This window comes from Callionymus lyra, chromosome 1 (genome assembly GCF_982586985.1).
Source record: "Callionymus lyra chromosome 1, fCalLyr1.hap1.1, whole genome shotgun sequence".
Lineage (NCBI taxonomy): Eukaryota > Metazoa > Chordata > Actinopteri > Syngnathiformes > Callionymidae > Callionymus > Callionymus lyra.
The window spans coordinates 2,140,522-2,158,417 of NC_141818.1; the positions used below are offsets into that span (position 1 = coordinate 2,140,522).

The 17,896-nt window shown below is 40.1% G+C and overlaps 2 protein-coding genes across 2 annotated transcripts in view; both read left to right on the forward strand.

The window, feature by feature from the left end:
- The first annotated feature begins 152 nt into the window (after window positions 1-152).
- Window positions 153-2,771, forward strand: pcna (proliferating cell nuclear antigen). The gene is made up of 6 exons (XM_087787560.1): window positions 153-545; window positions 1,700-1,797; window positions 1,870-1,937; window positions 2,006-2,200; window positions 2,272-2,395; window positions 2,464-2,771. The coding sequence occupies exons 1-6, from the start codon at window positions 325-327 to the stop codon at window positions 2,538-2,540; spliced, it is 783 nt and encodes a 260-aa protein (XP_087643686.1). The 5' UTR covers window positions 153-324; the 3' UTR covers window positions 2,541-2,771.
- A 662-nt stretch (window positions 2,772-3,433) lies between these two features.
- Window positions 3,434-17,896, forward strand: part of LOC148087376 (calsenilin-like) — a 125,032-nt gene continuing 110,569 nt past the window's right edge. Inside the window, exons 1-3 of the mRNA XM_087787786.1 lie at window positions 3,434-3,553; window positions 3,616-3,706; window positions 17,683-17,811. Of these exons, the coding sequence (XP_087643912.1) occupies window positions 17,806-17,811 (6 nt within the window). The 5' untranslated portion in view covers window positions 3,434-3,553; window positions 3,616-3,706; window positions 17,683-17,805. The remainder of the gene's footprint in view (window positions 3,554-3,615; window positions 3,707-17,682; window positions 17,812-17,896) is intronic.

Here is a 17,896-nt window from a genome sequence, read left to right on the forward strand (position 1 = left end):
TCGAATGTTTGAATCGCTAAAACTCGTATTGACCTTCCAAACATGGCCGACCTGGGCGGTCCTCACTTCCTGTATGTAAGCGGAAAAGGAAGCATGAACGTGACTACGGATGTGACGTAATTACGCAGAAGCATTATAATGTGACATTGGCGGGCAAACTGCTCAAACCTCTCGATCGCCGGGTCTTGTTGACGTCCCTCAGAAAACCTTCTTCAGCACCCACAAGACTCGAGAACCTCCTGCTTCGACTCTCTCTGCGCCAGGAAGTGACGCCAGATCCTCACTTGTAGCTCAAACACAAACACAACTTCTCCACCATCCACCATGTTCGAGGCACGTCTGGTCCAGGGGTCCATCCTGAAGAAGGTCCTGGAGGCGCTGAAGGATCTGATCACGGAGGCCTGCTGGGACGTCAGCTCGTCCGGGATCTCGCTGCAGAGCATGGACTCGTCTCACGTCTCTCTGGTCCAGCTCACCCTCCGCAGCGACGGCTTCGACTCGTACCGGTGCGACAGGAACCTCGCCATGGGGGTCAACCTGAGCAGGTGCGACCATCTCTTCTTCCATAGACTTTTACTGTAGCCTTGAGCGCGTCGCTAGCTTGGCTGATGTCAGTGCTAACTTTTTAACCTGCGTCACAACTCGAATAACCTAGTTAAGTTATTATAGTGCATAATATAAATAACGTTGTTGTTAGTCTCGTGTTGGTGTCAAAAAGTTGTTAGTTTTTGTGTAAAGTTGACAAAAGATGACGCCATCTTGGAGAGGTTTGCCCGGGCAAGTCTGCGGCTCTCGTGCTTTATTTATTTAACTCCTTCCTTCCCGCGCCCGGATCTAAATCCTTGTTAAAAATCTATCGACTTGATCAAATGTTGCTCGAATAAAACTGTTCTATTTGACAGCGACCAAGTAGCCCAGTGTCATTGTGCGTGACGTCACCTTAGCGCCAAAATTTCCCGGGCCACGGTTTGGCGGGAACCCAGCATTGAACCCGGGAATATCTACTTCCGGTTGTGCGGCGTGTTACTGTTATCGTGTAGACAGAGACTAAATTGTTTTTTGTTTTTACAATAAAACATGCATTGTATTATCAACAAAATTTATTTTAAAACTTTTTACGAGATTTTGACGTATGGACCAAAACACAAATCTTTAACCATTTATAGTTTGAAAAAGTTTTTTTTGTCATTACAATGTGGACGTTTCACTTTTTTAGTGTATTGCCAAGAATCTGGATATCATAATACAGGGTCAATGATATGATATATAGTGATACTGTAGTAACGAGTATATACTTGTAGTATTGTCGAGTACTTGACTCTGGTGTTGTAGTATTTACAGACCACATGACTCTTGACGAAGTCGTAATTGCTTTCATTTGTTTTTAAACCAAAATATGTCCAAACAGCAGCTTTAAAAGTTGCTGGAGTCCCTGTATCCTCTCATCCTCAGTCAAAAATGAACAAAATGCTGTGAAGATTTGCATGTTTATTGCAGCTAAAAAAATGAATTAATTAAGATGTCTATAAAGGATCTATGTTAATAAAATATGACTTGAATGTCCACGTTAAAAAACTAACAATAATATTGTGAATATAAAAAAAACAGGATTTATTGGCGTATCCATTTTTTCACAGTCCATTTTTTCAAACTATCGTCCTCTTTTCTTAAAATCTGTCTTTGTTTCTTTGCCCCGCAGCATGTCAAAGATCCTCAAGTGTGCCGGGAACGAGGACACCATCACCCTCAGAGCAGAAGACAACGCAGACACGCTGGCTCTGGTCTTTGAGACGCTCAGTAAGTTCATCAACAGACTCTTAACGGATCAGTGGTGCTGATGTTGTACTCATCCCTCGTCCTCCTCAACAGACCAGGAGAAGGTCTCCGACTACGAGATGAAGCTGATGGACTTGGACGTGGAGCAGCTCGGAATTCCTGTAAGATCTGTTCTGTATTTTGGTCCTCTTTCCTTTTTTCCCGCCTCTCACAGTGCTTGTGTCTGTAGGAGCAAGAGTACAGCTGTGTGGTGAAGATGCCCTCGGGCGAGTTCGCCCGGATCTGCAGAGATCTGTCTCAGATCGGCGACGCCGTCATGATCTCCTGCGCCAAGGACGGAGTGAAGTTCTCTGCCACCGGCGAGCTCGGCACCGGCAACGTCAAGCTGTCTCAGACCAGCAACGTGGACAAGGAGGAGGAGGCGGTGAGTTCAGAAGATGATTTAGATTGACCCGCGACGGTGGTTTGACCTTCTTCTTCGTCGTCGTCTCACAGGTGACCATCGAGATGAACGAGCCGGTCCAGCTCATCTTCGCCCTCAACTACCTGAACTTCTTCACCAAGGCCACGCCTCTTTCTAAAACCGTCACCCTGAGCATGTCGGCTGACATCCCCCTCGGTAAGACCCGCTGACTCGGCAGTTTTCAATCGTATAAACCGTTGTCTAATCGCCTTCATTCCTCCTAGTGGTGGAGTACAAGATCGCAGACATGGGACACGTTAAATATTACCTGGCGCCCAAGATCGACGAGGAGGCTTCTTAACGTGATCCTGACCCCCACCACCCAAGAGTGTGTCGAGATCTTCTGTTGGGACGACTGTTTCCTAGTTCGATAAAGTCGCAGCACCTGGTCTCGCCTCCCGACCGGTCCTCAGTTCATCATAATCATCATCCGTTTTTGTAGATACACATTTGTAAATACTTGCTGTGGTTCAACTCCCTCCATGTTTTTGTATTCGTCAAGTCAGTCCAAAATAAATGAAAATGAAAGTCACTTGGACTTGCGTTGTACTTTTCTGACTCTTGACGGGTTCATCGGGTGGTCATGGATGCCTCTGGGTTTAATATTAGTTTACACTGTACTTGTGCATCGTATTGTGTCATGGTAGAATTTTCTAGGTTTTAAAGCAGGATGAATTTGGGTAAAAATTAATTCTAGAGTTTGAATACTAAAAGGCTTGTAATGGTTCTACGAAAGGTATGTGTATCAACAAGAAAAACATTTCACATTTATTGAACAAATTTTTATTTTTTTAAATCCGTCAGGTAACATGACTGGTTAGGAATCACATGAACTCTCGCGCTAAATTTATAATTACATAAATTCTATAAGTTTAAAAAGAGGTTTCGCGATCTTCCCTTTTTTTATTAATAAAGTGCACTTGCAGCATCCAGCCTCCAGGTGGTGCCACCTCCTCACTCGCCTACAAACCGTCGCTCAAACGTCACTATATATGAAACTTATTAAGTCAACATTCGCGTCATCTTCTCGCTCGACGTCACGTGTCGGATTCTCTTACATCATTCCTAGAATTCCTGTTATTGCAGTTATCTAACAAACCACTGAGTAATGGAGCGGATTTGAGATTCACGGAAGTTACGTCACAGAGGTCAGCGGCGGGTCAACAGATGGAGCCGCAGGATGATGCGGAAGATCAAAAGTGTCTGATGGTGACTTTTTTTATTCCTGGTGTTTGTCTGACTCTTTAAATCCAACAGTCGCATCTGGTGTTTTTCAAAATGTCCGCGCGGACGAGATGACGTCGATATATTCACGTATGTTCCATTATTAAACACTGAATCAAATATTTTATATTAAAAATATGTGTGATCCACAGTCAAGATGTTCTTCCTCTTGAAGAGATTTGTTTGGTTCGTGGAGAAGAAAGTTTGACCCATAAAAGTTTGACCCATCAAGGTACACTTCCTGTGAGTATGAACTTTGACCTCACTAGCTCAAAGCATTAGCTTTAGCTTACAGGTTGGTTAGCATACATAAAGAGTATACATTGTTTTGTTTTTTTATATTTAAGAATGTTTTTTTTGTATAAATATAACTATTTACGATGCTGCTGCTTTTAGTGACAAACCCAGATTTCAATTGACATCGCTCAAACCCTTGCAGGAGCCAAGGTCTCCACTAACTAATAACAAAAGATAGTTTCAGTGTGGCTAATGCTAATGACCTCGTAACACATAGTTAATGTAGTAATTTAACAAAATAATTGTTATTCAACATACATTATAAATAAGGAACTTTTAGAATGTATTTGAATTTAAGTAAAATGAAAAGTTAACCTCTATATGCTAGTTTAGCTAGTTTATAACAGTTCTAGTTACTAGGGCTGGGTATTGGCAATAATCTGGTGATACGATACAAATAGTGATAAAGTGGAAACGATACGCTATATATGGCGATACTGTATTACCAAGGATATATTTATAGTATTGTGGAGTACTTGACTCTGGTTTTGTGATAGTGTAGTAACAAGGATATATGTGTAGTATTGTCCAGTACTTGACTCTGGTGTTGTAGTATTTACAGACAACATGACTCGTGACGAAGTCGTAACTGCTTTCATTTGTTTTTAAACCAAAATATGGAGTCGACTGTATCCTCTCGTCCTCAGTCATCGTTGGGACTTCAATGTTCGTTTAGCAGCGCGAGACAGAGCGACTGCATGTTTCGGTCACTGAAATAAAAGGTAAAGTACTTTATCAATACAGTATAGTGGAGAAGAATATTGTGATATTTTCTTACAAGAGTCTCGTGACATGAAGTGTTTGTGTAGATGTGTAGTGTGTAGTGTGTAGTAGGACTCGACACATTTCCTAAAGGTTGTTCTTGAGCGAGAATCAAACACTTCTCGCTTAAATTAAATCACTTTCTAAACATCAGCTTTAAAAGCGGCTGAAGCCGACTGTATCCTCTCATCCTCAGTCATCGCTTGCATTTCTGATAGATTTCATTGTTCCTTTAGCTGCGGAGCACGTAATGAGTGCTGCCATCTAGCGCCTGAAGTTTAATTGCGACACAAAAATGAACAAACTCTGTCAATATTTTAATGTTAATTGTAGGTAAATACAATTATACACATTTTATTGCAATATAAAGCATAAAATAACTATAGTTAAATAAAGTTTGATTTAGAAGCCAAAACAAATCAATTATTTTATTTATATTTAATAAAAAAAAATACGGTGATACAGTTGCTGTTGAATATATCTATAGTCTAGAAAAATCTATAGAAAGCATCAGTTTGGTGGAACCTCGTTGTCGTCATTGAGGCTCACTTCCTGATTCTATTTTTGGTTTCTACTGCAGATCAAAGCACACATGTGGCCACAAATGAACCAGATCTGACCTTGTGTCAGTTATCAAGACAGAACGATCCATCATTCTCTCTTCACAAAGGTTTTTTTTTCCCAAATATTGGTTTGATGGATTTTCTCCCGGACAATCGGAATGAGAACAGAGACAAGTGTTAGAATAACAATCAGGATCCAGATTTTACCACCAGCAAGGAGTGGAGGCGCTTCTCACATCCCAAACCACTGATGTTCCTCTCTCCTTGCTGGCTTTTTATTCCGTAGCTCAGATGACGACACACTTGAACACAAACAGTTTGTTCATTTGTTGCTGGAGGCAGCCAGCAAAAAGCGGTTTTCCGTATGAGTCAGTGAGTGCAGCATAACAGCCTGCACGTGGAAACATATCTTGGTGAGGTCACTGTATCTTAACGCACAAACTGTCATTTCTCGACAAAACGAAAACCTTAACTGGACACATTCCTTCCAGCTCCTTGTGAGCCGCAGCAAGCGTGACTACATGTTTATTGTCATAAGACTATAAAAGCAACATCAATTCTTTAACATTTTTTCATACAGATTCTCTTTTCTTTCTTCCCGAGTCCATCCCTTCTTCTTTTGGGAAGTGCCCAGTAGAAACACACAAGGATAACACAACAACATTACACACAGACACGAGTGCATCAAAGGTGCCTGACTTTAGATGTTAGCTCCTGCTGTTCCTGAACGTTTTCCTGAAGTGCAGCTCGGAGTGGGAACTAAAAAATGCATTTCCAGAAGAAAATGCAAATGCTGACCCTGCTGTGCTGTGGAAGTAGTTGTGAAATTAGTAATAGAAGTATTAGTGGAAGTAGTAGTGGAATTAGTAGTAGAGGTATTAGTGGAAGTAGTAGCGGAATTAGTAGTAGCATTAGTAGTAGAAGTATTCATGGAAGTAGTAGTGGAATAAGAAGTAGTATTAGTAGTAGAAGTATTAGTGGAAGTAGTAGTGGAATAAGAAGTAGTATTAGTAGTAGAAGTATTAGTGGAAGTAGTAGTGGAATAAGTAGTAGAATAAGTATTAGTGGAAGTAGTAGTGGAATAAGTAGTAGTAGAAGTAGTAGTGGAATTAGTAGTAGAAGTAGAAGTATTAATAGAAGTAGTAGTGGAATTAGTAGTAAAAGTAGTAGTAGGATTAGAAGTAAAAGTAGTACTAGTAGTAGTATAAGTATAAGTGGAAGTAGTAGTGGAATTAGTAGTAAAAGTACAAATAGTAGAAAAGTAAAAGTAGTAGTAAAAGTACTAGTACTATTAGTAGTAGAAGTAGTAGTGGAAGTAGTAGTGGAATTAGTAGAAGAAGTATAAGTAGTATGTCAAAAGTGGAAGGAGTTGAAACATGAGTTAAAGATTTTTAGAACCCGCATTTCGGAAACAGGATGAATTGATAAAAGTTTGAACGGTTGAAATCGGATAAAAACTGTGTGAGGAGAAGCGGCACAAAGTTTAGGTCAGAAGAAAACAGGATCTCTGGATCTTAAGTCCCTGGAGCTCAGAGTTTTGTTTTTGGTCCCAGGATAAGAACAGGTTTGTGTGCAGGTCGGTTTCTCCTGGTGGTTGGAGCGAACGATTTCCATCCTTCGAACTTCTCGCAGAAAAAAGTTGTTTTGTGTAGCGTCTTTGAGAGAGAACTATAGACATGGCATCACCGCTCTGATGGCTACATTAAAAAAGACATCCGATGATTGTCGTTTCGAATGTGTGTTCTGGTTCCACTCTCCTCAACACTCTTGTCCTTCGTTCGATCACAGGAAGACAGGTTCCCGGCTCACAGGAACAGGAACAGCTCGGGAATATCGGCGGCGAGGATTTATTTATAGCTGATGAAAGTGTTTCATAATCCCGTAATACCTGTTTGTGCGCCGGGATAAATCCTCTCCTGCACTCAGCCGCCGACTGTCCCGGAATGTTCCCGGAGTATTTTTTTTTTTTTCTAATTACGACGTGACGGAGGAAGATAAGAAGCAGCCAAGAGTGTCTTCAGCCGAGAGTGTCTTCAGACACGACTGTCATCAGCGACTGATAACAGAGCGACGGCTCAGATGAAGCCATGTTTAATTAGACTTCACGTCCAGGTTCAAGTTAATTATGTCCAGAAATTAACAGAGACGTTTCCCCAGGGAGACGACGACTAATCCTGTCTGTCTGTCTGTCTGTCTGTCTGTCTGTCTGTCTGTCTGTCTGTCTGTCTGTCTGTCTGTCTGTCTGTCTGTCTGTCTGTCTGTCTGACTGTCTGTCTGTCTGTCTGTCTGTCTGTCTGTCTGTCTGTCTGTCTGTCTGACTGTCTGACTGTCCATACATTGGTTCATACATCCATTCATTCAACCATTCACTCAGTCATTGATTCTTTGATACATCCATTCATCCAGTATCTCATTCATTCATTCATCAAATCCTTCATCTTTCATCGATCCCTCCTTTCATCGACCCATTCACACATTCATCATCCATTCATCATTCATCTACCCATTCATTTATGCTTTCAATCCTTTGCCCACCTATCATTTCATCCATCCTTTCATCCATGCATCAATTCATCCATCCTTTCATCCATGCATCAATTCATCCATACACCCATTAACCAATTCTTTCACCCATTGACCTACCTATCTATCTATCTATCCCTCCATTTATCCCTTCATTAATCCTTTTATACATTTTTATGCTCAACAGTTCATCCACCCACCTATGACTTCATCCATCCATTCTACCATTCATTCATTTATGTATCCCTCCATTCATCCATTCTTTAATCCTTTTATACATTTATATACTCATCAGTTCATTCGTCCATTCATCCACCTATGAGTTCATCCATTCATTAACCTATCCTTTCCTCCATCAAATAATCCATTCAACTATACAGTTATTCATCCATCCATTGATCTACCCATCCAATTACCCATACACCCACCCATCCATCTACTGTATACATCCATCCATCATTCCTCCATCCATTCCTAAACTATACATTAACCATCCTTACCTTAGTCCACCCGTTCATCCATCATTCATTCATCAATCCATCAGTTTCTCAGAGATTCTGAAGTGACAATGTTGTTCAATATTTTATTTATTGGTCCAATACATCACTTTGTGTAGTAATTTGTTGTTTTATTTAAGAAACTTCTGCTTTTTTTCTTCTTGTTTCATTCTTCTCTTGTGTTACTTTAACTATAAAGTGTGTTGTTGATATTCTCATGATTCCTTGTTTATTGACCCGCGGTTTAAATCGAATCTTACTTTTGTCATCCGGACGTCGCCGATGAAGACGTCGAGTCTTCGATTGGCATCAGAAAACATTATTATCTCTCGCTCCCGGTGTCATTATGAAGACGAGTGGATCCTCCTTATCGTGAGGTTACACTCCCTCATCCCTCCTTCTCTCTCTCCTCCGTCGGCCTGGACGTTAAATTGCTTTCCTGGGGCGTGAGGCGGCAGATAAGGGGAGTGGGTTGAAACACTGGTGCCGACGGTCTATCGGGTCGTTCCTCGCTCCTCCCTCGGGTTCCCTCTTTTAAAAACCCATTTCACTTCCCCAGAAAGTCCCGTCAGCAACACAACAAACCTTTTTTTTTTTTCCACTGAGGAACATTTGTGCCTCATCAACGTCGGGATGTTCTTTGACTTACATAAGCTCCGCTCTCGTGGATTATTGATGCTGGCTGCACACGGCGAAGGCCGTCACACTCTGATCGGCAATATGTCGCCCTGTGATAGCGAGAGGGTTCCCGTTTGTCCTTTCTACTCTCTCCTCCTTCATCTCCTCCTGCTTTCATTCCACTTGTCTCTCCGCCACCCTCGCTCCAGTCGTCCCTGCATGGATTATCATATTAATGGCTCGTCCTTTTCCGTCCCCGTCCTCCTTCAATCTGATTCCTGAGAGCGTTTTCTTCTTTGGCTTTGAAACAGCTCTGTGTTAACCGGTGTTTTCCTTCTCGCTCTGATGAATAGACTCTAAATTATATCTGTCAGAGTTAATTGATGTGTGAATTAGTAGCTCCTTCCCCCGCAGAAGTCACTCCAGATTATTTCTCTTCTTCCTGTGAGTTATTTTGACATAAAGTGATAGTTCAGCCAAAACTCCAATTTCACTAATTTCCTTCTCAGCCTCATGTCGACTAAGACTTTTTAGAGTTGTAGGCGAAAAATGTAAGCGTTGCTGTGTCTCAAATCGCATACTTCTCTAAGTATACTAGAAGTTAGTATGCATCAGGATAGTGTACATACTAACTAGTAACTAATTCTCCACAGATAGTATGTCTCAAATCAAACTCTGCTGCTACACACTAACAGGAAATGACGCGACAGCTTCTTCTTCTACTACTATTTAACGATGATTTCAACCAGCTGTAGGAACACTATCGCCACCTGCTGGCAGCATGTTTTGCAAGTTTGGAAAAAGAAAGTAAGAAAAAATATGAGAATCGAAATATTTGCGAGATATTTAAGCTTGTATCAGCACCGAAGACGTGTCATCCTCCTACTGCTGCTGAAAATGCACCTGTAAGTATATGAATATATATATATATATATATATATATATATATATATGTAAGTATATGAATATATATGAGTTAATATATGACCTAATTTCTGTTTAAAACGTCATTAAGATGGCGGCCGTTTAGGATAGATAGTGTCCATCAAACCATACGTTTTGTGGGCGTTTTAGTACGCAAATTTAGTGTGTATGGCGCACTTAATTTCACATACTAAGAATTGAGACGCACTTACGCACTAAAAATACTAACTTTGAGTACACAAGTATGCGATTTGAGACACAGCATGTGTGTTTGGGTTTCCTGTCTGTGTAGCATGTTAGCCTTTTAGCTTCTGCTACAAACAAGCTTAAAATATAGACTTGTTTCCTTTTTTACAAAGAATTCTTCTCATGTCGAGGCTGTCGAGAGCGTTTGCTAGCGGTCCTCGACTAACTTGTGTAGATCTGGTTCTTCATCATTTTTATTTTTAAGTTTTAATTCGGCAGCTGAACATCTGCTTCACTAATGTCGGATCATTGATATCGTGATAGTGATCATTGATCGTGAATCATCTCATCCAAAGGCTGAATATGAATCTGAATTCTAGTTAAGAATATTTGTGTGTATCAACGGATACTTTTGTGTCATTTACACTCGTGTCACTGTTTTGACCTTCATACTCACTCTGAGGTCACCATCACGTTTCACTTTCCTTCCCCTCGTTCCACTCGAGTCGTTCTTTAACATCCTCAACAGAAGCTTTTCTCCTCGAGCCGAGCGACTAAATCTGTCTCTGTGCCTCGTCCTTCTGCTTTCACTCTGTGTGATGCATTGTGGGAATTTCAAGGTAGCCAATTTACGGCTACCTTGAAATTCAACCGGAAAACAGTCGAGTTAAACTGTAGACCTCAAAGTGTGCGTCCTTGGATTTCTACGATTGGTCACAGATACACACCAACAAAAGATTCCGTTATTTGTGTTATTTATTTTCTCACAGCTGTAATAGTACTTGACACAGCATTTGCTCTAAGTATCCGGTATTCAACCTGTTTTACAAGAAGCATTGGCTTTTATTCTACACTTTATCTCACTCATGAACATTTTCCAACTCCAGGATAATGTCCTGCAAAGATTTTTCCTGGAGACAGTTTGTCGAACACAAGTCGTGCCAGACTCTGCAGCCTTTTCCAGTCAGAAAATACCTGAAGCAGTGATCGAGGGAACAGAAGTACTTGCAACAAGAGTAGTAGCGGTGGACGCTTTTTTTTGCTTTCGCATCACGCACCTCAGTGACTCGCAGCATTATTCTGGTAAAACTGTCCGGAGATTTTTGCCTTTGGTTCTACATTAGTTTAACGTTAGTACAATTACAACTTTTTTTTTGACACTGCAAGCTCCAGCTAATTGGACGAGCTGTCAATCAAAATAACTGATGTGACATTTCGTAGATGGCTACTCGAATAACAACGTGAAGATACTGTTTTATTTTGTAAACGTCATGTTTTACTTTTATAACTAATTTCCTGCCTGGACAATCTCATCAGCAACATTTGAGCGGCGTGGTGCCGAAAACGATGGCCATGCAAGTACTCAGTTACTCAATTTTTTGTTTAAAAGTCAGGGGTTACATGGAGTCTACTGACTCCTTCAAGAAACATCTTAAGACGTTTTTATTCGTTCAGGCTTTTACTCGATTTTCTGGAACTCCTGTGTTGTTCTCAGTGTTATCTTGACCTTTAAAGTATATATTTTATTGAATATTGTTTTGATTGTTTAAGCGCTTTGTGACCCTGGTCTGGAAAAGCGCTATATAAATACAAATTACTTACTTACTTACTGTAGTAGTTTGGGATACGTCTACTTTTTCTCACAATGGACTCTTTGGTCCGTCGCCACCCAGGGATGCTTGGGTTGCTACTTGGCAACGGTTTCCAAGGCTACAAAGTTGCTCCACACTTGGTCGCCGGTGTCCCTCTGCTCTTAGTGTGTGTGTGTGTGTCGCTAATATCAATTTCCAAACTTTCCAAAATGAAGGCGATTTCCAAGTAAATGATCCGGTTGCAGGATTCAGTCGTGCGGCTCGAGTGTGGACCATGATGGTGACGTCACAGCAGTTACACACAAACCCCCCCCTCCACTGATGTCCTCGGAGATCCCAGATTGTGGGCTCTGCTCCCGGACCAAAACACCCCAGCGTTAATGTCCACGAGACGAATCCCGCGACGTCGTTTCTGACTGTATCTCACACACGTCTGTGTGTGTGTCAAGATAACACAAAAACCATAAAGGCTTCTGGCCACAATCAGACATGAATCCGTGCCTCGCAGCGACACAAAGATCTATTTATATCGCACCTAAAAATAGACATTCTTCTCCATAGAAACATGAAATACTTCTCCAGGGTAAATCTCCAGAGCCACCACGGTTGCATGTGTGTGCGTGTGCATGTGTGTGTGCACGTGTGTCGCTTGCATGTTATTTCTCTTGCTCTCAAAGGTAGAAAGCAAATTAGCGAGTGTATCATCCCAGCTGTGGGCTTCTTTCTCGGGGAAGCTCCGCTCCACTGCTCAGCCATCAGCAGAGAAGATTTTCCTGCCTTTTCATGATCGTCCTCCCCCCGCCTCACCCCTTTCTCCCCCCCTTTTCTCCTCCTCATTGTCACATTGATGAGCTTAGAGTCCACAGGCACGACTCGGATTCAAGCACAGTCGTTCACAAAAGTGTAACTGGTTGATCTGCTGACAAGTTATAATCCAGTTAAACCACATTTTAGTTTCAATTGGTTTCCAAATAACAACAGGAAATGAATCAATCGATTTGAACCATTGAATCACTTTGTAGTGAATTATGACTTCAACTATCACAAACAATTAACTTGTATATAAACAAGTAATAATAAATAAACATATCAGATGTATGGTTTCATACCAATGCAATCAGTTAAATTTGAGACATCGTGAAATTAAGATTATTATCATTAACTCATTAATATCTTTTTTTGTTTTTTTTCTGATAGTTCTAGGGACATTTGGTTCATACTTTATACATAGCTTTAATATAATACATGATATATATATATATATATATGATATATGATAAAGTAAGTAAGTAATAATTATTTGTAAAGATCTTTCTAGACCAGGGTCACAAAGTGCTTTAACAATCAAAAACAATACACAGTTAAAACTATATACTTAGACAAACACAGGAGTCCCAGAAAAATAAGAAAAAGCACAAATAAGAATGTCTTCAGATGTTTCTTGAAGGAGTCAGTAGATCATCAAACACAGATGTTTCTTGAAGGAGTCAGTAGATCATCAAACACAGATGTTTCTTGAAGGAGTCAGTAGATCATCGAACACAGAGAAAAATGTATTAGCCAGTCGTTGTCGCAGACGAGTCATGGAAAAAAAAACCCTCCTGAATGTAGCCGTTAGCATAGGTAACGCTAATGCCTTCCTGCGCACGACTCATGATAGTAAAGTTAATGTTTACCTTTTGCATTTACGTCGTCGTCCAATTATATCGTCCGTACTATAGAGGTTTACAGCTGGATGTACAGGCTGTTTGTTCTTTTTTTCTACGACTTATTCACTTGACGGCACAAGTATTATATTCAAGGTGGAGGCTTATCCTGGTGCACCATGAATATGAAAGTTGTATTTGAATTTTGAGTCTATACACTATATACATATATTTTGTATTTATTTATTTATTTTTTACATTATATAAGCTAATTTATTGTAGCATTCATATGTTTTTGATTATCGACTTAGCTTATCTCTGATTGCATTTCAACAGTGAATTAATTAAAGTTATAGTTTAAAATTGCACTGTTTTTCTACTCGCCCTAATGTTGACTAAGGGTTTGGATTGTTTTCAGAGTAATTATTTTTAAGTAATAGTAAAGTAATTTTTTTAAGTAATAGACAAAAATGTACAGTTGAGAACATAGCTGATTTTCTTGGTCCTCCTTGTCCAAAAAGACACAAGAACATCCAAACACCTCCGTACTGCTCGTCTGTAACACCCTTTTGTATTGAAGACTCATTAAAAATAGTTATTTTTAAGTTTTTATAAAAGTCAGTATTTTAAGATTGTTTGTAGCAGAAACTAAACGGCTAACATGACGGTAGTATGGAGGCATTTGGATGTTTTGAAGTGTCTTTTTGGACAAAGACATCTGAGCTTCAGTCGCTACATTAAAATGAACAAACGTTTATGTCCAAAACTCTAAAAAGAACAGATTACTCTGAAAATAATCCCAATACTTAGCCCCCCTGGACTTCAGAGCTCACTCCTTCACCACATCACCACCATGTACTCGCTCCAGGAGCTCCACGGGAGTCGAACCCTCGCACCGATCGTTTGATCTCCAGAAACTCTCTCCTTTAAACCTCACTCAAGGCCAGGAGGACGAATGTTTTTTCCTGGCTCCGGACCGAAGACTCATGTCGTGAATAAAACAGGAGATCAGAAGATGAAGTCACGAATCTATAAACGGTCGCATCGAGGAACGTTCTCTCCTCCCTCTCTGGACCAAAGTCACGTGACCGAGGAGGAGGAGAAGGACGAAACAAAACCAAAACAAGGGTCTGGTGCAGATAACGCCGAGACAAAGACGTGTGTCTTCACAAACTGGACATCGAGATTAGAACTTAAAAGTTTGTCCTTAGACGCTATCGGGAGATATTTACAATCCAAGCGGTTGTTCTGAGGAGGACGAGAACATCAGAGATACCACGATGATGGATCGAGAAGAACTCATGATTAGAAACTTTGTGGTCAAAGGTTTTCTTCTCCAAGTCAAGTGCCGCCACAGCTTCACTCTACTGTTGAGCGCACTCATAATAATGTGCCAGTGGAAGAATTTTTGATTCAATTTTCTGTAACTGTACTCAAGAATCAATGCGTTTTATTGCTCTCTGGTTTCAAGTGATGTTCTCTCTCCACCTATAAGTGCTGTGAAGAAGTTTAGGTTTTATTTGAACGATGACACCGTTAAAGTCCACATATTTAACATGTATTTACAAAAAAATATTTTATATAATTCAATTAGAAACTGCAACATGACAAAACATAAATCCAGTTTTTGGGATTTATTTCTATTTTTCAGAAAGAATACAGTAGAAAATAATCACTCCTTAAATTATAAATAAATAATCTTTTTTTTTTACCAAGCATTAATGTATTAATAATTTAATTTTTTTTACCAAATGTACAGGTGAATGAAATGACTTCATGGGTCAGAATTGACCCTCAAGGTCTTGAGAAGGGTCTGGAAATGAATGTATATTGACTGTTTCATGTTAATATTATCTTTATATTTACTCAAATTATGTAGTGGGGCGAGAAATAAGTCTGGAAAAAAAAGAACTTAAGAAAGTTGTGTTTAAAATGAATACAATAATGAATACAATTTCAATTCTAACGCTACATTTTTGAGACCTTTAAATTTACGTTGAATCTTTTTTACACTGAATTGAATCATACATTGAAAATAAAACATTGTAAAACAATATTAAGTGTAAAATTAAATGTAAAAAAAATGTAACTCATTTGGAATTTTTACAGCATCAAAATAAGACTTTGAACTTGTAAAAACATCAAATTAGAAGCAATTATTTATTTGATGTTTATTCGCACATTCAGTTTAAATTTTGAGCTGTTAAAAAATCAACATCTAATTTAGATTCCAAGAACCTCAGTACAAGAATTTATATTAAAAAATCTAAATCAATCAAAAGCTTTGTCTTTACTCACATGTTATTTATTTGGTTGAACTTTAAATCAAGGACCTCGTTGTGACAACTTCAACCTTGTTTTCAATCTGTCAAATCAAGCCAAACCTTTTATCTCCTGCTCACGCAGTCAAAGTCAAACACGATCGATGCCACGTGTTTTCTCCTCCATCTAAATTGAATTCGTCCTCATCAATCCGACGAGCCCGTCCTGTCCGGGACTCAAACCTTTCTTTCTCTTAACTTCCAGCTCGGTTGGTGTCACGCGACCGACGTGCTCGAGGCTCCGTCACGAGCAGGAAGTGGTTTCACTTCGACACATGTCCTTCCCTCGCTCGTCCTGCCGGCGATTTTTGCTGTTTCTCGGGCCGTCCATTATGTAATGGTGGTGATGTTCCCGAGTGTGTGTGTGTGAGTGTGTGTGACCTGGCTTGATTGCTATTTAGCATCTCCGTCCGCCCCGGGCCGCCGCACACGGAGACAAGGTCGCCTAAATTGATTTGGTTTCTCACCTCACGCTTCTCGAGTCTTCAGCAGGATTTTAATTGCATTTCTGTAACAATTGCTCTCTTGACAATTACACGCTGTGATCTAATGCATCACACACACACACACACACACACACACACACACACACACACACACACACACACACACACACACACACACATCTCTGCTCTTCAGCGAGGCCGTCAGGGGGTGGAGGTGAAGGTTTTTTTATAGAACCTGAATGAATTAAACAAATGAGCTCTCCTTCTTCAGTCCTCTTGAATATGGAAGGGTTTTCTCAAGCTTGCAACTTCAACCAACTATCGACGGTGAAAGACTGGATTGATCTTTTGTCACCCGGTGCTGAAGAACCAGGTGCTCAGACTATCACTCTTGACCCCATTATTATCCCGTATTTGTATTCTCAGTATTCATTGTGTATTTATACCCGTTAGTAACTATTTTTATCACTAAGAAAACGGATAATTATTGTGAAAATGATTTAATTGTGACACAAAATGTATTGAAACGTATGGTTGATGAGGTAAAACAGTTTGTGTTTTTAAGGTAGTTTTGTGGATATTTTGCCACAGTGACGCATGTCATTAGGAGGATGATTGAAAGACGTCTATTTTAGGCGCTACAGGAGTTTTTGGGAATAGCGTTTTTCAAACACTGGAACAAGTTTAAAAGTCAAAATGTTAGTAAATCATTATAATTTAGGTACACAAGTATTTAGTATTTGTATTGTCAATATTAAAGGTAGATTTATACTTGTTATTTTAAATTTCCTATTGCTTAAAAAGTGATATTTATTTTGATTATTGTTACTAGATTGTGACACAAAATGTTTTGAAACGTATGGTTAATGAGGTTAAACTGCTTGTGTTTTTGAGGTAGTTTTGTGTATGTTTTGCCACAGTGACGCATGTCATGGTGAGGATGATTGAAAGACGTCTAGTTTAGACTCTACAGGAGTTTTTAGGAATAGCGTCTTTCAAACACTGGAACAAGTTTATAAGTCGAAATCTTAGTAAATCACCTACAATCTGTGGTTCAGTCCGACAGGCATTACAGCTGGCTCATCCAGTTTCTTCAGGGTGGAATTTGTTTGGTTAATAAATAGATATTTAAGATCAATTGAGAGTTAAAGTATGAAGAGATGATAATAAAATCAGACTTCCTGTTAAGTGAATGTACCTTTTGTTTGTCTCTCAACCCCTAAACTTCAAAATTTTGAACCATTTTGTTGAGTTTGACCCTTTTTTTAAATTATTCAGACTTTCTTTATTGTCATTGCACAGAAAACACAGCAGTGAAACTGGCAACGAAAACACTGATATTTATTTTGATTATTGTTACTAGATTGTGTCACAAAATGTATTGAAACGTGTGTTTTATGAGGTCGAACTCCTTGTGTTTTTGAGGTAGTTTTGTGGATATTTTGCCACAGTGACGCATGTCATGGTGAGGATGAGTGGAACTACTTTTCTTTTGTAGCACGTTTTTAAATGTACTGTCAATCTTGGTAAATCACCGGCAATCTGTCATTCAGCCCGACAGCTGGCTCCTCCAGTTTCTTTAAGGATGACATACGAAGAGTGATGGAACTACAATATGTCCAGATAACTGCAGTTTCAGTCTTAATGATGTCATCAAGACGGTGAACACGAGGCTGTGATGACACGCAAGCGTCAGATCCATCTGTTAAACGGTTCCTACACGTCACAGTTTGATAGAGTCGCTCGTAAAAAAAAACCTGTGGATCCATCATTGCCTCACATAATCCAATGAAACGCCACTTGTTTCCTCCCGCCCTCTGCTCCTCCTCCCCCTCCCCTCGCAGCTCCAGCACAACATTCCGGTGGAGCGACAGTCGGAGGTTGACGCTCCGCAGAGGAACCGCTCGCTCGACCCTCTCTCGCCAGCATCAGGACCCCCCGGTGTCACGGCAGCATCAGCAGACGGCATGCAGGTGAGCTGACGCCACTTCTTTCAACTTTCGCTCCTCACCGGAGGAACCTCCTGTCGCCGCCACAGGAGCGTCCCAAGTTAAAAAA